Source organism: Gymnoscopelus braueri (assembly GCF_963280865.1).
Source record: "Gymnoscopelus braueri genome assembly, chromosome: 2".
Taxonomy (NCBI): domain Eukaryota; kingdom Metazoa; phylum Chordata; class Actinopteri; order Myctophiformes; family Myctophidae; genus Gymnoscopelus; species Gymnoscopelus braueri.
Genome location: NC_137604.1, coordinates 26,724,169 through 26,745,212, shown reverse-complemented (window position 1 = coordinate 26,745,212; position 21,044 = coordinate 26,724,169). Strand labels below are relative to the sequence as shown.

General features: G+C 43.0%; 3 protein-coding genes across 5 annotated transcripts; 2 read left to right on the top strand and 1 right to left on the bottom strand.

The window, feature by feature from the left end:
• Positions 1-59: 59 nt before the first annotated feature.
• Positions 60-4,212, top strand: grhprb (glyoxylate reductase/hydroxypyruvate reductase b; the record flags this gene model as incomplete). Its single annotated transcript, XM_080450498.1, has 9 exons — positions 60-232; positions 889-1,022; positions 1,267-1,339; positions 1,827-1,943; positions 2,355-2,443; positions 2,573-2,677; positions 3,188-3,323; positions 3,470-3,600; positions 4,091-4,212. The coding sequence occupies 9 exons, from the start codon at positions 60-62 to the stop codon at positions 4,210-4,212; spliced, it is 1,080 nt and encodes a 359-aa protein (XP_080306624.1).
• Positions 4,213-6,814: 2,602 nt separating this feature from the next.
• On the bottom strand, positions 6,815-11,783 carry zbtb5 (zinc finger and BTB domain containing 5). Of its 2 annotated transcripts, none has more exons than XM_080455862.1 (4): positions 11,485-11,783; positions 10,346-10,562; positions 8,974-9,804; positions 6,815-8,805 (listed from the first exon to the last, which is right to left on the bottom strand). In XM_080455862.1, the coding sequence occupies exons 2-4, from the start codon at positions 10,553-10,555 to the stop codon at positions 7,603-7,605; spliced, it is 2,244 nt and encodes a 747-aa protein (XP_080311988.1). In that variant the 5' UTR covers positions 10,556-10,562; positions 11,485-11,783; the 3' UTR covers positions 6,815-7,602. The 2 variants fall into 2 exon arrangements, with proteins under 2 accessions (XP_080311988.1, XP_080311987.1); XM_080455861.1 differs by having other exon boundaries at positions 10,346-10,559.
• A 2,022-nt stretch (positions 11,784-13,805) lies between these two features.
• polr1e (RNA polymerase I subunit E) lies at positions 13,806-21,033 on the top strand. 2 transcript variants are annotated; one of them, XR_013934435.1, is made up of 13 exons: positions 13,806-13,881; positions 14,912-15,015; positions 15,282-15,358; positions 15,507-15,592; positions 15,776-15,831; positions 16,617-16,761; positions 17,372-17,488; positions 17,589-17,682; positions 18,315-18,445; positions 18,532-18,613; positions 18,827-18,958; positions 19,333-19,682; positions 19,955-21,033. XR_013934435.1 is itself a non-coding variant. In XM_080449404.1 (12 exons), the coding sequence occupies exons 1-12, from the start codon at positions 13,818-13,820 to the stop codon at positions 19,496-19,498; spliced, it is 1,254 nt and encodes a 417-aa protein (XP_080305530.1). In that variant the 5' UTR covers positions 13,806-13,817; the 3' UTR covers positions 19,499-21,033. The 2 variants fall into 2 exon arrangements, 1 of the variants encoding a protein (XP_080305530.1); XM_080449404.1 differs by having other exon boundaries at positions 19,333-21,033.
• The last annotated feature ends 11 nt before the right edge of the window (positions 21,034-21,044 follow it).

Genomic DNA, 21,044 nt, shown 5'->3' with positions numbered 1-21,044 from the left:
CATTTTTAAACCTGTTGTTCCTCTCTCTGGCACCTGCCCACACATTTACTTTTCTGGCAATGTGGTGCAGTCGTGTTGCCCTGAACAGGCTTCAGCGAATAGCTGTTGCTCCATTAAAGGTTAGTGGGAATGTAAGGCGCACCATGCAGAAGGAGATGTCCACCCTGCCTCGGGTGTATGTCACCCGACAGATACCACCTGACGGCCTGAAGCTCCTCCGTGAGTCTGGACAGTGAGTCATCTTTTTAGCATGAGACTACCTTAACCACAGTAATCCTACAGTAGCATCCCTATTCTGGGCATGTTGGACATTCAGAGAAAATAGCCGATCAAGCTTACAATGTGTTGCATTGCTATATTGTCTGCTTGTATATTGATTATTTTCTATATTTGACTATTGTATATTTTTTATCAAAAACTTTCTTTTTAAAATGTTCACACTTTTTCTCACAAAATGTCGCACTGTGACACGTTATGAGCTTGCAGATCTATATCTATATCTATATCTACTATTCTATAATAGCTGAAGTATAGAATAGGTCTCACATAAATCACAATCTCATAATTCTGTTGTGGTGGTTTGCAAAGATGGCTGAAAGCTAATGTTATGTGAATGTTTAGTTAATGAAGTTCATCATTTACTTATCCTGAATAAACAGGATTGCCAGTGATGCACTTTGCCCTTTGAGCAGTCAGAAAAGAATGGAATTGCCAAAAAAGGGTATATCCCTATATCTATTAAACATCTCTATGTGCTCTTGGGAGTCACGGGTGCAGGACATAAAATGTGGTATATCTACTGTATCCTGGTATCTTGACCTTTCTCCTTATTGAGTTATTTCTCCTCTGATAGGAATTTATTTTAATGAGGATGTATGTTTTCTTCAGAGTGCAGTTTGAGCTGTGGGACTCAGACGATGTCCCAGTGCCCAGGAAAGAGCTACTTGAAAAGGTCAAAGGGGTTGATGCTCTGCTCTGTACGCTGACAGAGAAGATCGATGCAGAACTATTGGACGCTGCAGGTCAGAGGCCTGTCCTCCTACCTATTCAAATTGACCAATCTGGATTCAAAGGGTGCTGCCCTTTGAAATGTTCCCCCTTCTCATTCTTTGTGTGTGTGTGTGTGTGTGTGTGTGTGTGTGTGTGTGTGTGTGTGTGTGTGTGTGTGTGTGTGTGTGTGTGTGTGTGTGTGTGTGTGTGTGTGTGTGTGTGTGTGTGTGTGTGTGTGTGTGTGTGTGTGTGTGTGTTATCTGTGCATTCCTTCAGGGCCAAATCTGAAGGTCCTTAGTACTATGTCAGTGGGATTTGATCATCTATCTTTGGAAGAACTGAAAAAACGGTTAGTTACTCCATTGTGTGTGTGTGTGTGTGTGTGTGTGTGTGTGTGTGTGTGTGTGTGTGTGTGTGTGTGTGTGTGTGTGTGTGTGTGTGTGTGTGTGTGTGTGCGTGCGTGCGTGTGTGTGTGTGCGTGCGTGTGTACAGTATGCGTGCGTGCGTGCGTGCGTGCGTGCGTGCGTGCGTGCGTGCGTGCGTGCGTGCGTGCGTGCGTGAATGCATGCCTGAAAATATGAGTGATGCATAAGTGATGCATATGTGTTTGTGCGTGAGTTTCTACCTCTGTGAGTTAACGTTTTATCCTGCAAACACCCTTAGATGTGGAAATATTACTTGTGAAACTCACAAGTAATATGTGTGTGTGTGTGTGTGTGTGTGTGTGTGTGTGTGTGTGTGTGTGTGTGTGTGTGTGTGTGTGTGTGTGTGTGTGTGTGTGTTCGTGCGTGAATGCGTGCGTGCGCGTGTGCGTGTGTGTGTGTGTTTCTCCTCAGGGGGATCCGTGTGGGTTACACCCCAGACGTTCTGACAGATTCTGTGGCTGAGCTGACTGTGGCCGTGTTGCTCGCCACCTCTAGGAGACTCATTGAGGCCACGCATGAGGCCAAGACGTAATATACACCCAGACATGCAACATTTGCACATGTACACACACACACACACACACACACACACACACACACACACACACACACACACACACACACACACACACACACACACACACACACACACACACACACACACACACACACACACACACACACACACACACACACACACACACACACACACACACACACGTATGTATGTCACTCTGTCCACAATGAATCAACATTACCGTATCATCAACAAATCACAACACATGTCGATGAAACTTCAACATGCTGTATCTGTAACTCAGTATGTGATACTGTATATGGTGCAATTTGGTGGTCAAATGTCAGCAACGATGAGCCACATGGCTCAACTAAGCACACCTCGAGGTTCTCCTTGTTTATATTGTATCTTGAAATGTTTAGAGGTGGATGGGGCACGTGGAGAACTCTGTGGCTGTGTGGATATGAACTGGCCAACAGCACTGTGGGTATCATGGGTCTGGGGAGGATTGGTGAGCATTATTTTATCATGTAAACTTACAGTACACATACATGTGAACTACCTAAAAGAGCGTATCACTGCCACTTGCCAATCAGTATTGACAGATTGATCATTCTCATATCTGTGCTTGTGCTTTAAGGTGTGGCCATTGCTGAGCGTCTGGCCCCCTTTAAGGTAAAGAAGTTCATCTACACAGATGTGGCCCCTAGACCTGAACTGGCTAGTATGATTAATGCAGAATATGGTAAGGAAGTCACTGGTCATGTTTGGTACATACTGTAATGTGTCAGTTTGGTAATAACAAGAGGGATAGTGGGGTGATTTAACAGAGATTTACTCAACTAAGCAAAAACAAAAGCTATATCCCTATTGCAGATAGAGACACTTTAATGCAAGGCAACCCCTGTTCCTTTGAAGTTGACAATTTAATACAGAGATAGATGATGATTAATTTGCATGCAAAGGTACTGGGTTATTATCCCTATGGGCATAATGTACAGTACCACGTCTATGAACCATCAATTACCCTGGTGTCCCTATTTTGGGCAAATTCTCAAAAGCGTTAAATTGTTTTCATTAAAAAACACATCGCTTGTAGATCGGCTATTTTGGGCCTTTATATGACTATATGGGGCTATGTAAGTACCATTTACATTCTTGGTTATAGGGACAATTCTTTGCAACATTTCAACTGAATATTTATTTGTAAATGAGATAATATGACCCTCTACAGTGAGTCTCTTACTTGTTCTAGTCTCTATGGATGAGCTGGCCAAGCAGTCAGACTTCCTGGCTGTGTGCTGTGCTCTCACACCAGAGACCAAAGAGATCTGCAACAAAAACCTCTTCTCTAAGATGAAGAACACATCCATCTTCATCAACACCAGCAGGTACACAAACATGCACGCACACATGTATAATTATAGAATACATGTAACCATAAAGAAAAACTAAAGCAATCTTGCATTTTAAATGTACATACCGGTACTGTAATAATAATTACCGATATGCTTCCAATTGCCTTGTTGTCTACCAGAGGAGGTGTTGTGAACCAGGAGGACCTCTATGATGCACTGTCCACTGGACAGATCGCGGGAGCTGGATTAGATGTCACTGTCCCTGAGCCCTTGCCAACCAACCACCCCCTCTTCACCCTCAAAAACTGTGGTGAGTATGCCAACGATGAATTCCCCAAAAGTTGTTTATTGTAACATCACAGGTTTACAGGTGTAAAAAAGTGGGTGAAATTCTCATACAGTCATAGTCATATAATCATCATTTCAAAAAGAAGTGGAAAGAAATAAAGAACGAACAGAAAAAGAGGTTAGATATCAATGTGGCCAGTGTGAAATATATAAAGTACATAAGGTTCATGGTTAAATATAGCAATGGGATGTGGCAGTTAAATAGCAGCAGATGTAATAACAGATAATTATGTACATAAGGTGCATTGTTTAAGGAACATATCTGTAAAATTAGACAGTTAAAAAGCAGCAGCAGAATAACAACTGTGACAGCGTATACATAAGTGACGGTGCCAGTGCAGCAGCAGTGGTTAGGTTATTAGGTTATTGTCATGTAATCTTCTTTGGCTTTCTTTGTGGAATGCATTTAGTTCACCACCCTCCTACCCTCTCTCTTCTGTTTTTTTCTCCAGTGATCCTGCCCCATATTGCTAGTGCATCCTATACCACCCGCAATGCCATGTCCGTTTTGGCAGCAAATAACTTGCTGCTTGGCCTGAGAAGAGAGCCAATGATCAAAGGACTCCAACTGTAGGGGGAAATCAATGTCCTTCCAAGTACATGACCAATATCCCTTCATTTTCTTTATACGTTTCCTTTAAATAAATGAATACCAACCATTCTAATTTTGCTGTTTCCCATTGACTAAGCCTTTCAAAAACCTTTGAATTAATACGTACAGTGGACTTTCATTTTCATTTCTTACAACTGTGCATGCATGAGACATTTTAGGGAAAAAAAAGACAAACCAAACTTTAATTATTGTTTTATTCAGTCTGTACAACAGAAATACTGTACAACCTTCATCGGAAAAGAAAAACACTGAATCTTCTTAGAACTACACTGTATGTTAGGTTACTCTCAAGTACCTAAAATTCTTCAATTTTGGCATATCAGTAAAAAGCCCAGCTTTTTTAAGCTAATGGGCGTAAGGCAGTGACATTTCTCATCAATTTATATTTAGGCCTTATGTTAGTTAATAGGCTTATATGTAAAGCGTGGTATGTTAACTTAACATGTCAGACAGTGCACTTTTCACAGATTCACATAAAAACTGCTCACATTAACAGTTACATAAGATAGCACCCAGGAAACTCTTTACAGGCCACTGTGTGAAACATGGGTGGTTCAGATATGATCCTTAGCAGAATTTCATGTTGATTCAACAACATATTTCGTGCAACAGTATTTCCTACAAATTCCCTCGTGTTGGAGGGAAGTGAGCAAGAGTTCACAGACACAGAACAAAGATGTAAGCTTCAACCATCTCTTAAAAGACCAGTCAAGCTAGAAATTGATATTCTTGTGTGGCTTAAATATTACTGGTACTGTATACTGAACAATAACAAGTGGAACAAAGGAAACAGTTGGCCAGCTTGTTTTACAGCAACCAACGTAATGTGGCAACAGCAAAATAATTGTCTCAAAGGAAACTGTTGTTTCATATCATAAAGACAGACTAACAGACAAACAGTGTAAAGACTACAACAAGGTGCCAACTAGGAATGGAAGTAATATGCAATTTTGAGTCAGTGACAGTGCAAGTGGCACACTACATCAAGAAATAAATTCTGCACAAGGCAAACACGATATGAAAGAACAGTAGTGGGATTTCTTTCTTAGTTTATATCGAAGAAAAGAAAGAAAAAGAAAAACTTTCTACCTACAGTATGAAGGTACTCTTATTCTCAATCAGGCTGAGCCAGGGTTTCCAAACATAGCTTGATGCATAAGCTGTGACTTATAACTATAGTGGTGGAGTCACAAGATCTGAAAAACTAAATAATGTGGTCCCAAATCCTCTGCTGTACACATTAAATACATTAACCCTGGTCCTCCAACACTTCAGAGGAAAGTACTAGCCATAAGAAAGAAAGAAATGGCACAACAGATAAAACACATACACAAAAAACAACCATAAAACTGAAAATGTGTCACTTATCAAGTCAATGAGATTCCACAATTTACAAAACCAGTGGGAATGTATTGTCTGATTGAGAAACTGAATCTACAAAACGCTTACATGCACACATGTATTATAAAACTGAAAATTAAAAAGGGTTGGTCAAATTGGACCATTGGAACACAATATAGTCAAGTGCTTTTGTCATGAATGAAACACCATTAGTATGACTGACATTTATAAAGCAACAAGTACCTTAAACTGTTATACAACATTTAGGTATGCGTCTTGTGGGGTTTTCTTTTTTCTACTCTGAGAAAAACGCTAAAGCCATCAAAATGTGCAGTATTTACATTTCTTAAGCAGTCTGCCACAACAGCTGTACCTCAAAATCTGTTCATTTGAACCAATAGACGGCCTCAGAATATACTGTAGGCCTTTTCGTTGTCCTCTCTCTCCCTCCCTCTCTCACACACACCCAGTAAAAACTTTTTTTTAACACAGAAACACTGAATACACAACAATCAGCTGATAGACCTTTTCCTAACAAATGCCTTTATATGGCACAATTGTATTCTTAGATTTTTTTCAAGCAAGATCTCCAAGACACCGCTTCAAAGGTGAAGGTAGCCAACTGTCATCAGCCATGCTAGTTCCTCACTTATCTTGGCTCAAAGTGACCGTACATTTAACTTCCAAAAGGTGCTCAGACTCAAAGGCAACTTCAGATGTCATGCATCTCAAATAGATTTAAAATGAACTTGAGTAAGTAGTAATCAACCTCTTACTCCACATTTTCCACAGTGTCTTCAGTTATTAGCCAACACAGAGGAAGTGATGCAACTACCCCTTCTCGTTCCCTTGCTTAACCCATTAAGACCGGGAACGCATCTGTGTCATTTTTAGATTTCTTTGGCTATTCAAAAATAGCAGATATACAAGCTCATAGCGCGGCACCGAGTGTATCTGCTATTTTTGAAAATAAATCTTGGAATATATATATTTTTAAAGAGATTTTTTTTTACTAAAATCTTTGCACTTTTTCATGTCGTAAATGTATTTGGCCGCTGACCCCCATCTGAAAATATTTTTTTCCAGGGACCCCCAGAAGCAAAGATTTGAGTTAAAAATGTCTATATAAGATTTGCACACATTTTAACAACTTTTTACTTATTTTTTAACAGCAGATATACAAGCTCATAGTGCAGCACTCGGTGCCGCGCTATGAGCTTGTATATCTGCTATTTTTGAATAGCCAAATAAATCAAAAAATGACAGATGCGTTCCCGGTGTAAATGGGTTAATAAAAGGAGCCAATTATAGACAACAACTTTCCTTGTGTATCCCAGGGGTGGTTTAAACACATAGAAAAATCATCTCTGTTCAACAAATGCACATGTCAAGTATTTCTCTCCCCCCCAAAAGGAGCTTACAGTACCTCTAGCTTTGCCCTCATTTACTATTCCATGATCTATGAGTATGTATACGTATACATTTACGTATGATCCTTCAGAATTTGGGTAATTCAGTGAGAATCCAGAGGGAACATCTGAACAGAAACCAAATGCATGGTAACAAAAACAGAACAAGCTAACACTTATTTTGTATCACTAAACGTCTCTGCATACAAGTACTTCCTCATGGAACAATGCATGGTTTTACTGAGGCTCCGATTGGCGTTCTGCCTGTGACATCACAGACCTTCCAAGTTGTGTGCCCTGCATTAAACCTGGATCCAGCAAGTGCATTTAGTTTTAAAACACTATATCAATGTTTTGGAAATATGTAGACTTTGTAGAGCACAATAAACTACCATGATGTTCACAGGTAAGCTTCAAAAAGACATTAACCGAACCGATTTTTTTTGGGGGGGAAGCGGGTCTTGAAATAAGCTTAGATTATTGGCAATGATACTTCAAGAGGCTGTATACCGAGAGGCTTATAACATCAACTAGGCAATAAGCAGTCTAGGCACCCTTGTGACTGTGACAATTAGCCCGACTAACTCCGTTCCATATAGGTTCAGTGAGTTGATTGTCCACTGACATGGTCCCTCTCGTATAGCAGGGTGTTTGGCATGTTGCTATTCTGCCAGCGCAAGCAAGTGGTCTTGGAGTGCTTGTACAGGTGGGAGGACTGGCTGAAGCGCTTGCCACACTTCAGGCAGGCGTACGGCTTCTCTCCTGTGTGGACGCGAATGTGCTTCTTGCAGTCTGTAAGGGTGAGGAACGTTTTGCAGCAGATTTTACAGGCATATTTACGGGCTCCCTCGACCACCAGGACGTTGTGCTCCAACAGAGCCTTCTTGCACTTGGACAGCACATCTGCTGAGGCTCTTGTCAGTTGAGGCAGGAGGGAGGTGGGCCTGCCGCCATTCATCTCATAACCTCCATTCTCGTTGAGAAGCAATGGGCCACTGAGATTTGACGAGGACGAAGCAGCATCCTGGAGAACGGCGCCTCTGCCTCCTCCGATGCAAGCAGACATTTTTGGAGCAATGCGTCGATAGCCAGGGTACCCCAGAGAGGGAGCGGAAGCTCCTGCGCCCCCTCGGGAGGCTCGCGCCAGGGAATGCAGCCCCAGAAAGGAGTGTTCAAAGTCCAGACCAAAGGGGTCCATCCCACCGCCACCGCCTGCTCCACTTCTGCCTCCAGGGCTTCCTAAACTGTCATGTAACGGCCGTAGGAAGAGTGATTCAGGCTGCAGGCTGTCTCCGAAGCCACCGTGACTCTCGCTACTAAGCGAACCGTGGCGCAGCAGAGAGCCAGAGGCAGACGTCCCAGCGGGTTCCTGTTCAAGCAGAAAGTGGTGTGCCACAGAGTCGCCGGTCGTCGTGTTAGGGAGGTCATCATCCCCGGCCCCACCACCTCCGAAACCCTTGGCACTGAGGAAGCTAGAAATGTTAAACACAGACTTGCCACTTAGTCCATTGCTGCATCCGAATCCTACTCCACCCACACCGCCGCCTACACCCCCTCCAGCCCGAGAGCTGCCCCCCTGGCTTGCTTTGAGCAGGAGCTGGGAGCCCGGCTGGAGCAGGGCATCAGAGTTGGATTGGGGGTCAGAAGTAAAGCTGCGGTCGCTACTCTCTGGGCTCAACTCCACCTTCTCCTCCTCTTCCTGGACGCCAGCCTCCGCACGGTCACTGCCCTCCGCCTGGGATGTCACGTCGCTGGTCTCATCAGCAGGCTCTGGGGAGCTCAGCGGCTCCCGTTTCACCACCACCTAGATGAAAGCAATGCACATTTTAAGACTTGACAAAGACAGGTAACAGCAACATGCATAGAATGCAAACAAGAGTATGATTTGATTGTGTGCTGATGATTTTATATTTTCGATCATTTAGCACATTTGGTGTTTCACTCCAATCCCTGAAACAGGCTGTAACCTCACCTTCTGATCCTGTACCACCTCCTCTGTCCCCGACTTCATCTTTCCACCCCCTCCGTTGTCTTGGTGATGCCCTTCCTCCATGTACTCCTCCTTGCCCACTTCTCCCCCCTGCATCATCCCCGACTCCCCCCCTTCACAGTGTCCACTGTCTGATTGGCTGGGCATCTGAGCGTCGTCTTGGGACACCCCCACGAGTCCAGCGAAGGCGGCGTCCAGTTTGGACACATCCCCCATTTTGTGCGAGTCTGAGGAAAGCAGTGTTACTTCCTCCCTTTCTCTATTACCCCCTCCCTCTCCCACCAACGCCCCTGGAGGGGCAGAGGGCCGAGGCCTCTGCCGGGGTCTATCCTCTGACAGGCCCATGGCAAGGGAGGGCTTACGCTTGTGGAAGCGTCGGATGGGGAACGAAGCTCTCTGTTCGACCGCCCCGTTGCCCACGCCATCCTCCTCCAGCCCGCCCAGAGCGGAGTTCACCAGGCTCAGCCCGAGCTGCTGCAGCAGGAAGGAGCGCTGCAGCCTGGATGAGGCGCTGTTAGCTGCTAGGTTCGCATTCGCTGCTAGGTTCGCATTGGCTGCCAACTCCGCCGCCTGTTGCTGCTGCTGCCTGTGTCTCTGTTGGTCCTGTTGGGTGTGGTGGAGGGCCGGTCTGTCGGCGGACTGTGACACGGGCAGGGTGCGGTTGGTAAGGTAGTGTTTGCAGGCCTTCACTACATTGTTGAGATGCAGATGGGATGCTGCGAGGAGTACGTCCATTACATTGCTCTCCCCCAGCATTAAGGTCGAGGAATACATCATGTCCACCAGGGCAGCAAAAGCCTCTGCCGTCACCACCTGGGAGACCACGAATGGAAATGTGAACAATGCAAACTGCCGTGCATCATTTCAACCACACATGCATCCCTGTTCTGGGCATGACATAATAGGTGAACATCTGGCAAAAATTAAAGAATCTTCTGCGAAAATAGCAGATCTACAAACTCACAACATGTTGCATTGCGATGGGTTGTGAGTCTGTAGATCGGTTATTTTCGCTAAATTGACATACAATAATGTAAATAAAGGTTTAAGTAACCAACCACACGCTGGCACTAGGCATACACATAGCGTTATCAAACAACTTAATGCACACTGGCTGTTTGTGTTCACCAAAAATGTGTTGCCTTGAATCCTGCAATCACTCTTATTAACATCACTTGCTGACATCTTACCTTACCACAATTTTAGGTAAAGCAAATAAAAAAATCCCCCAATGCCCCTGACAGCGACTTGAAAGTCAGGACACATCGGCTGCATTAAACCAATATCATCAAAAGAAGTCAAATAATGGCTGATATACCGGCCAAACCAATATGGGTCTGGCTTTAATCCTCACCTCGCTGTCCAGTTGAATCATGTTCATGCTAGAGTCTCCCTCAGCAACAGTGAACAGGGCTCTGAAGTGGGTGCTGCAGGCTGCCAGCACCGAACGGTGAGCTTTGAAGTGGCGGCTGCCCACCACGATGACACAGTCACACAGCTGACCATGGACACGCTGGTAGTTCAACTGCTGAAAGATCTGCTCAAAGTGGCCTGGGAAGTCCATGGTCCTCCTAAAGAGAGGGGCAGAGAGAAGGAGCAAATGGAGGGGTTCAGCAAACAAAACAAAACAAAAGTCGTGGGAGGAATTCATATTAAAGAAAAATGAGGAGGCGGGATAATTCTATTCCAAGTGATTGGCGTTTCTTTGTCGCATCAACACTTTAGAGTTTAGAATCTAGAGTTGTTTAGATCAGTGGTTCTCAAAGGGTTCTCTTGGGATTCCTTTAGGAGGGTCTAAATTGACCCTTACAAGTCTGTAACTCTGACAGTGTACAAATGGAACCAAATGGACCCTCACGGGTCCATTTGGTTCCATTTGTACACTGTCAGAGTTAAGGGGAGACCTTCAAATTTAAAAGTTCGAGAACCACTGGTTTAGATGAACAAAAAGGCCAGTCCATATGCAACTGTAACTGCAAGTGCAACCATTATCCCCAAATGGCACTGGTCTGGTCTGCTACTGGTCAGTCCAGACCAACTGGTTGCAAGCTGAGAATGCAACCAGTTGGTCCAGTCCTTACAGTCATGGTCATGGCTCATGAATCATGATGACAACGATGATGGTATTATTATTATTATGGTAGTAGACATGGGGAGGCATAACTACTAAGTAGTAGCCTAAGTAGACATGGAGGCATAACATTAACACATCTAGCCAACGTAGAACGTCTTGGTTCAAAACGACAACACAGACGACAACAACGACAACACAGAGTCTGTGTTGTCGTTGTTGTCTGTGTCACAGACAACAACGACAACACAGACATCCAAATGATGCACATTGCAATGTCACAGATATGACGACCCAGTGAAGTGACCTGTGAGATCCAACAACGTTAGCTAATACACATGTCAATGGACATGCAGCAGGTATTACTTGGCAAACACGGGACATAAATATGCTATTTAACTAATGACCTCAAATGTTATTACCTCGAATGTCCAAAGCAGGTCTTGTTGGAGCAGTGCAGGCCCTGTGCTGTGACTGTCCTGTCCCCCCCCCTGTTGGCCACAGGCTAACAAAGCTAACTAATTGGTAGCCAGCCAAGCTATCATGTGAAGTGAACGTTATCTATAAGTTATGACTTCATAACAGTCCAAACGCGGCCACGCGGATTAACGCCAGCGACGTCCATCTCGACGATAACCCAGTCAAACCCCGACGATGGTGATCAGATCATATCGTGTCCGACTCCGATGGGAGTCCGTCCGCAGCGATCATGGAACCACTACTGGGTCATTTCACAGTGTTGCCAGGTCTGCTTACTATAAGCGACTTTGGGCTTGTTTCTAACGTGTAGTTGCTTATTTGGGCTTGTTTCCTAATGTTGTTTTAGCCTGGGGCACCATTCCTTTTCGGGTATATGATCCGGTCGGGAGCGGAAGTTAAAAAAATAAAAAGTGGCCGGATGGGCAGAACCGGAAACACGTCTCACCCCAAAATAGGTCCGATAATAAAATCGTTGATGCGGCATAGTTTCGCTTATTTTTTAAAATGTAAATGTGCGTGCACTATCCGGAGACTATTTAACGTCTGTATTATCCCACGGGGAAATTCTGTTCCATTTAAATAGGGATTGGGGAACCAAAACAAAGCGGCACCGCAAAACCGGATGGGCAGAATCCGGAAAGAGGATTATTTTTTCAGTAGGCGTGGCCTAGACCGGATCATATGGGTCTTTAGTAACAGACACCAGGCTTTCCTCCGAGGTGGAAAGACTGGTGATGCGAGGTTAATGTTGTTTAAACCAGTGGTTCTTAAACATTTCCATGTCAAGGTCAAGGACCCCCCCCCCCCAAATTAATATGTAGCAATTTGTCCACCGACTTCATCTGTAAAAAATATGTAATTGTGCCAGTGACAGCCCCATACCAGATAGTGCTTAATGAGAGTTCCAGTTTAGTAGACCTTGTATTGTGAATTTGTACTTCCATGTACTGTTATGTACTGTCATGTACTGTCATGTACTATTCTCATGTCTTACTAAATAAACTACATCAATCTCAATGTTGTTTCCAAAAATATTCAAAATGTGTATTATCGAAAATAGCAGATCTACAAGCTCACACAGTCACAACAGATCGCATCACGACGCGTTGTGAGTTTCTAGATCGGTTATTTTCAAATAGCCAATGTTAAAATCCTCGTAGCAGACCTTGTACTGAACTGTACTTTCCTGTGTTTTTTTTTTTTTGCAAACTGCTATTATAGTATTCAATCAATGTTGGAGTGCTCATGTGGCTTCTTTTGGGCTTGTTTTCCCATACCGGTTGCTTATTTCTCTCCCAAACTCTGGCAACGCTGGTCTCGTACTGATGTCCTGGTGGCCCTGTACACACAGGGGGCGGAGAGACAGCGTGGAGGGAATCTGGAGCTTTCACTCTCTGCCACAGTGACTGCATTGATTCATATAATATTGATTAATCAATAGCATATGTTCAGGCAATATTTTAAATAATATTGTCATTATTAATCCATAATCCATTAGTCACGGCAACCCTGCATACAGGTTCTCCTCACCTAGACTGTTTTTACAAGCAGACTCACAAGGTGGCGCTGTGGCTTCAGTCCATGACCCCCCCACGGAGGTGAAGAATTGCAATTACCACTCCTCACCTCGGAATGTCGCTGCTGTCAGGCCGAGCCGAGTTCGACCAAATACGCGTTACACCAACAGCTGTGACCCATTGAATTATGTGACGACTGAGGCTTCAGTAACATGCGGGTCACAGATAACCTCGCGTCACCAGGCTTGCCACCACTAGGTCACAGACGGTGTTGCCATGTCCGCTTATTATAAGCGACTTTGGGCTTGTTTTTCTGCAAAGTTGTTGTAAATATTGGTAGTTGCGGTTTTTTGGGGTGTTTCTAAAGTGTGGTTGCTTATTTGGGCTTGTTAACTGATGTTGTTTAAACCAGTAGTTCTCAAACATTTTCATGTTAAGGACCCCCAAATTAATCTAATTGTGCACAGACCCCCCATCTGAAAATATTTTGTGCCAGGGACCCCCCCATACATGCTAGATTTGTGTTGTTAAAATGTTTCAAAGATGTTCCAAAAATTACCTTATTTTTGGGGGGTTGAAAATAGCAGATCTACAAGCTCACAACGCGTCGCATCCATTGATCTGCTATTTTCAAATACATTTTCGGCTTGTTTTCATAGACCTGGTTGCTTATCTCTCTCACATAATCTGGCAACACGGGTCACAGATTTTGGTGCAACACCCGCACCAGACCGGAGCCTCTCCTGTTAGCAGCAGTCATGGCTGCTACTTGCACAGTGTTGTGTTGTGATGTGGATAAAGAAACAGACAAAGCGGTTGTAGGTAAATATTACACATCTGTACATTCTCAGAGTCAATCACAAGTACGTGTATTTGATATCATGATAAATGGAAGTCTATTCGTTCATTGGCATGTTTCTTCTGTAGAGTTGCAGTAAATAATGCACACGTGGGTATTAGGCGAGGTTAGTTGAGGAGCTACCCTGTAGTTTGCTGTCTTGTGCTTAAATGTTTGGAATTGTTCCACAACAAATTAAAGGTAGGGTAAGTGATGTTTTGTTTTTAAAATAAGTGTTAAATAGCCCTATGTTCTGATCGTACTTGTTGCTATAGAGTTTTTTTGTTCAGTATCAGGAGTCTCCATGTCTCTCCAGCTCTTTGGTAAACAACACATTTTCAGGTCGGGATACCAACTTTATCCAATCAGGAGACCAGGAGATAGAACTCACATGATAGGACGCAGGATAAACAAGTGAAATTGGAGGTTATGACAAAGAAATGAGCAGACAAAAGTGGAACTGTAACGCTAAAACACTATAAATGTAAGCTGATAAATGGGTACTACTACTATCTCCTGGTTGGCTTAAAATTTCCAATGCACCTTAAAATTATTATTATTAAAGAGCTGGAGAGACAGGGAGACCCCTGTTACTGGGGGAAACGAACACTTTATATAAATGATAACTATCAGAAAGAATATAGTGCCTTAACCTTCAACAATTTTGTTTTTGTTTTCACCAAAAAAAAAACATCACTTAGCCACCCCACCTAAATAGATTTATTACTGGACTGAAAACTATTGAGAATAACTATTTTGTTTTATCATACTGTTGTTTGTACCTGTTGGAATGGCTGATACTCCGGTCCATACAGTGCTGATTATCATACAGTATGCTACAGAACACTCCAACACTCCTCCAAACGTGTATATTCAAATATATCCACTTTTCCACGATATTCATGTGGACACCGCAGCATTCACAACAGCACAAAGTAGGCTACATGTAAATATCCTTTGACAGGTGTGATTAAAAATACTCCGGCCTGACAACTTGTTCTTTTGAATTTAAAGTTCAGTTTTCTAACGGAAACCTGAAAAATGCAGACCACCTGGATTTCACCTATTATAAGAACACAGATGATAAAAACCCCAGGAAAAAGAGCAGACGCATGCTGGTGAGAAATGCACAAATGTTACCCACTCATTTTCTTGACTGTTTTGAGATACGTTGTTTTATTTGCTTCAGTACATGCCTATATGACCTGTGAGTATGTACATTTTTTTTAAATAATTCAATAAACAGAACGTAAAACGAAGAAAGAAATGCACAAAATCTATGCTGTCTTGAAGCTCAGCGGAATTATGTCTTTATTTAAGAGCTTTTACATATTTATGAATTACTACTATTCATGTATCTCTGTTTCTACATATCTCACTCTAGGTTGCAGAATCAGACAGACTATCATATGTTGGAAATAACTTTGGAGCAGGTTCCTTGAAATGCAACAATCTTTGCAAGTAAGTTCATATTGTGTAATACTGTATTTTCTTTTGAAACACCTGCTTGTTTAACATAACAAAAACAAAATCATCTTGGATCACTGAATTCATTCTCAAGTCTGCTGTGTGGTTGTTACGGTTTTTATTTTATTTTTCATCTACATAGGTATTATGTAGGGGTGCTAAACAAAGAAACCATGCATATGGAGGTGCACACAGCTCAGCTCTTCAATATGCAACCTGTAATACCAGGTAAAATACCATCAACAGAGATTGCCCACACCACAGTCCATGACTGCACACAAGGCTGCATTCAAAATGCCCATGTATTATTTGTACAGCTAATAACTATTTGTTCAATCAGATAATGGCTGTTGCATTACAATTTCTTTTTTTTTGTGTTATTGTTCAATTAATTGTTGTGTTTCTCTCCAGGGGAGACAACAGAGACGGACACTTCCCAGACAAACAGTCAGACCTACAGAGAGAAGGTGCATTGATTTTTATTTTCCAATGATGGATCTTAATATTGGCCTCCTCGGGCGCTACATGAGTCGGGAATAGTGTAATAAGGGCACATAAGTGGAGAATGTGTCATTCATCTCGTTCTTAAAGAGTGTTACTGATGGCATACACATTTTAAGAAAATCTACTGATATAAAAAAAGATTGTTTAGTTTTAGCTTTTTACCCCCTTTCCTCCCCAATGTAGTCGTTATGCCAATTAATTCCTCCCCACACACATGTGTGTGTGTTGTCACTGCTGTTGTATCCTATTAACAACCTGCCAGTGAGGAGCCCCCACCGGGAGGACGTAGGGCCTCCGTCCTACTCCTCCCGCCCAACACTCCCTGGTGACAGGTGCTGCCCCAGCCTGTTGGAGTACATGCAGTGACAAATATCGCCCTCCTCGCCCGGCTTCCCCTCACCCGAAGACGGGCACTTTAACCACTGCTCCACCAGAGCACCTCCACCCCAATTATTTGCGTCGTTGCTTCAGCACGCTACATTTTGACATCTCATGTTCTCATCTCATAGCAGATCTACAAGCTCAGAACGCATCACATTGCAACGCACTTTGAGCTTGTAAATCAGCACTTTTTGCTATCCATCGTACAAATGAATAGGCTCAAGTGATTAAACTTAGCATCTCATTCTACCAACAACTACAGTACCAATGGTACTGTATTGAATATGATGCCAAGTTATGCTCTATATGACGTTTATCAATGAATCTTCAGTCATGTATGAATCTGCTGTGTGCTCTTCTTCCTCAGCTGGACTCTCTGATTGAGGCCTTTGGCACCAACAAGCAGAAACGAACACTGAACTCCCGCAGGCTGAATCAGGTGGGCAGTGAGACCCTGCAGCAGGCGGTGGCCAAGGCTGCCAGCAGTGTCATTGACCAGAAGGGCTTGCAAGGTAATTGGCCACACTATTCACATGAAATGGTTGCTTATAAACATTGTTGAGGAAGTAAGTTACTTTCTAAATGTAAAGTATTACAGACCCATTACGTTAAATTAACTTGAACTAGTAGCCTACTCGGGTGCCTCACAAGTCGGGAATACATACCCACCCGCGTTTGCAATACTCCTTTACGTGATGTAGCTGTACGTATTGTCTGTTGGCGTCTCAGGCTTATCTTAACACTTTCTCTCACCTGCCACTTATATTGGTGAAGCCGCACAAATGTGACGCAAAGCTCAGCCAATCGGTGAAGCCAATCAGGGAAGCCAGTGCCCACACCACAGGATCATATTCAATACAGTTCCATTGGCACTGTAGCTGTTGGTAGAATGAGAGCCTAATATACAAAGTATGAATGTGTTTTTTCGTCGTAGTAACTAATATTACCCAGTGTGTGAAACTCTACTCCTACACTGCTTATAATCATATCTCTTCCTGGGACACTGAATGGTAATGTTTACTCTGCTGCTGCACCACTGTTACATTTACTCCCTTTCTCTATGAATCCTCCCGTGTTTCTCCTTAATCCCCCTGCGTTCTTCCTTCTCTCCTTGACTTTCAGGCCTGCAGAAGGAGGTCGCCCAGACGGAGAACCAGGAAGATGTCACTCTTGCTCTTTACCTTCCTCCATGCCACCGAGATGCAGATAAACCAGAGAATGTCTACCTGTTTGATGACCGTATCTTTTTCTGTCTGTGTGTGTGTGTGTATGCGTGCAAGCTTGTGTTGGACAAATCAAGCCATCCTTTTTGTGTCTCTGTCCTTATCCTAGTCCCCAGTTCTTACTCCAGTTGAATATGGGGCTTTGGAAGAGGCAGGTTCCAAGATGTCTTCACTTAGCCCAGAGGAGCTGCAGAAGTTGAGACACGGAGGGTAGGAAACACATGAACGTTTGTTGACACCCTTAAGGCACGGTCACACATACATGTCGGAAGCGCAGTAGCCAACTGCCAAGTAGGCATTGAACGCCTCAATTGCCCATATTGTCTTCAGGATTGTGGGTAGTGTCAATTTGCTGGTGTGTAGTTTATTTGAATGTGACCATGCCTTAGGCTGATTTTGTAGTAAAGTTAAGCTTAACAACTACTGCAGACTAAAAACGTGGCAGGCTAGTAAGCAACACAACTACAACTAATAAAATTAATAGGTTATAGATTTAGGTATGCCCAGACAGAGCCATGGGTGTGCCAGTGTGCAAGCATAGATGGTAGTTAACAGTCTTGTAAATGCACATTGACCCACCTGACCTAACACACCCATTATTCATTTGATGACCTCCACCTGTGTTGCTATGCTTAAATCGCCATGTACTATAAGGTCAGTCTTTCGTGTTCACCCTGCTGCAGTTTTTTATCTGAACTGGAAAACAAACTACAAAATCAGCCTAGGGTTTCATACCCCTTTAACCACTTAAGCCCTATATACTACTTTGTTGTACACATTAGGAATGGCAAAAACCTTCAAAAATATTTAAAACGTTTTGCAAATGTTTGTTCTTGTCCCAGGAGTTTGTGTGTGGTGAAGCAGTTGGAGAGTTTGCCTTGGGAGGGTGAAGCCAGGGAGAAAGGTGCACGTTGTGCCTATTATCTCAATCTGATGCTCAGATTGGCACGAGAAAACAACATCAGTCGCAAGTGTGAGTAGCTCAGAAAAATACATGTTTGGATTATTTATATATACTACTGTTGTCACTGAGAGCTGGACTGTTTTATATCTTTTCAGTCGGACAGGAGGATGGCTGCCCTCGCATCATCCAGAACAAACTGTTGAAAGTGTTCACAGTGGAAACATTCAGAAATGGCAGGTATGGCAGCTGTAAATCTTTTCAGTTTTGTGCTTGTGTGCAACACATGTACAATTAGAACTTAGTGTTGCAAATTTTTCATTGGTTCTTCACCAAATACCATTTAGTCTGGCTTGGCATCTGGGCCTGTTGAAATGATACTTCCTTGCATAGTGAAACGGATCACTGCCTGATTATCTCTTTAACATGTATTTGGGAATGTGTGTTACTTAGGGTCCAGCACATGGTATCAGCAACTATGCGACTGAAAGTGGCAGCCTACTGTTTGTCTCTGCTGCTGCATATGGGTCACATGACTGTGAACATCACATTGCTCCACCGTGACCTGGGGGTCACTGAGGCTAAGTGAGTAAACTTGAGTCCAATATCAGCAATCTGACCATTTGATTTTGAGATAACTGTGCAAGTGGAAATGTTGGCCTAATGGTAGTGCATAGGAATGGCTATGGAGTGTGATTCATTGTCTGTGGTACATGAAGGTCCAGCAAATTCTAGGACAATCCATCCAGTGGCTTTCGATATGCAGTATCTTGTTTGGGACAGACTGACATCACATTTCTTAGAGCGCCATTAGCGGTGCTGAAAATAATTAACACCTCCCCCACTATGATGGATACTGTTTAGTTCGATTTTCATTCCTATGAAACCCTGTCACACACTGTCATAAGGTAATAAAACAAGAAGTTGCCACTGTAACTGACTGATGTTTTCTCTTTTAGGATACTGGATCTGGCCAAGTTAATGGGACTGACCCTGAGTAAGCCTGCCCGGGGAAAGGCTGATGAAACGGAGCTGAAAGATGACCACAAACATGCGTCCCTTGTTCTTCCTCTGGTCAAATATGAGCCGCTTATTGACAGGAGGAAACGCAAGAAAATGCGTTAGAGATGGAGAGTGATGAAAAGATATTGGGAGTGATAAATAGATGCGATAGTGCAAACGGATGTATGCAGCATGTGCATTGTTTTGATTCGATGCACATCGTTGCACAACAAAAACAAATGAATCAGGATTCCAGAATACATAATTTTTTTTCACTGTTGAAGCTTTGGTGTCCTTAACTCATTTAGTGCCACTGGACGTAAAATACGTCCAATGTAATAAGCCCTGTGCCACAGGACGTAAAATACGTTAAAAAAAAAAAGTTAAAAAAATGTTCAGTACCCAAGATATGATTTGAAAATGTTCTGCTCCATTCACTTCTTGTTTAACTTCTTACTGAAAAAGGCTGTATCTCGGCTCCTAAGCACTTTTTTTTACAATGAATTTTGGCTGTGGCACTGAATGTTTTTTTTTTACAATGAATTTTGGCCAGTGGCACTGAATGAGTTAATGGTTTAGTTACAATCTTCTTAACTAAAAATGTAATTTATTCTGGAATACTCATTATTTTGTTCTTGTATTGCAGGGGTAGGCACTAGGCAGCATTTTATTTCCCAGAGGGCCACACTGACTTCGGTAGAGTGAGTGAAGGGCCACACATTTGACAATGGAATTGAAACGTAGACATGACGGATACATTTACAATAGGGTCCTTGCTTCACAACATAAGAATTGTCACAAAATGTTGACCTTGGTTTATATTTCTGGAAACATTCGAACTGATATTAGTCACTAACCACAGTGTGCTCTTCAAATAGCACCAATTGAATAATTTCCCATATAACACTAGTTATATTGAGATATTTGCAAGTGACTGAGCATATGTCTGCATCAGTAACACTCTGAAGAAGTTTAGGAGTCTTTACTAATGCTGATGATCTGCAGCAGAAGTCTACCAAAAAGAATGGACGTGTTTCACGTCGGCCTTCCTCAATGTTACGCTAACAGCGTTAACGAGGAGGACGCAAGAAAATACGTTACAGATGGATTGGAGTGATGAAAACACTTGAGTGATAGATGCGACTGAATTGTGGAAAATCTATTTAATTGTATTTTGTATGTACACGCACACCTCTTTTAACTGCTGACTTTCCCAGACTTCAGAATAAAGTTTCAGCACAAAGGAATTGCTCCTTTCCGTTCCATCTTCTTGATGCCCTCTCTCTCCACCTGGTGGCTTTAATGAATAAAAACTTTCCCAAACTGTACAAACTTGAGGCAGCAGTGGCCTAAAGATTAGAGGAGCGCATTTGAGACCGAAAGGTTCCCGGCAGAACAAATATGGGTGGGGAAGTGAATGGCCACCATTTACCTCTCCCCTAACACCACTGAAGTGCCCTTGAGCATGGTACTGAACCTTGAACTGCTCCAGTAGAACTGTACAACTGGTTGTACTGGGCAGCTCCCAGGTTTTAATGTGTGTTAATTTGAGGTAGGGCATTGCTCAAAAAGGGCATTCATGCTCAGCAACCTCCCCAGGGTAAATAAAGGTTGAAATATTGATTCTTTCAATTTCCACAATCCTGCACAAAAGCTTGCATTTCTATAC

What these genes read in the sequence shown, in the direction of transcription:
- zbtb5 (XM_080455862.1), bottom strand. Translation starts at nt 10,555, where the DNA reads ATGGACTTCCCAGGCCACTTTGAGCAGATCTTTCAGCAGTTGAACTAC. An exon ending in TGATTCAACTGGACAGCGAG is followed by an intron (nt 9,805 to 10,345) that starts GTGAGGATTAAA and finishes GTGGTCTCCCAG; the next exon opens with GTGGTGACGGCAGAGGCTTT. An exon ending in AGGTGGTACAGGATCAGAAG is followed by an intron (nt 8,806 to 8,973) that starts GTGAGGTTACAG and finishes GCTTTCATCTAG; the next exon opens with GTGGTGGTGAAACGGGAGCC.
- polr1e (XM_080449404.1), top strand. Translation starts at nt 13,818, where the DNA reads ATGGCTGCTACTTGCACAGTGTTGTGTTGTGATGTGGATAAAGAAACA. An exon ending in AACAGACAAAGCGGTTGTAG is followed by an intron (nt 13,882 to 14,911) that starts GTAAATATTACA and finishes TTGAATTTAAAG; the next exon opens with TTCAGTTTTCTAACGGAAAC. An exon ending in GAAACATTCAGAAATGGCAG is followed by an intron (nt 18,614 to 18,826) that starts GTATGGCAGCTG and finishes TGTGTTACTTAG; the next exon opens with GGTCCAGCACATGGTATCAG.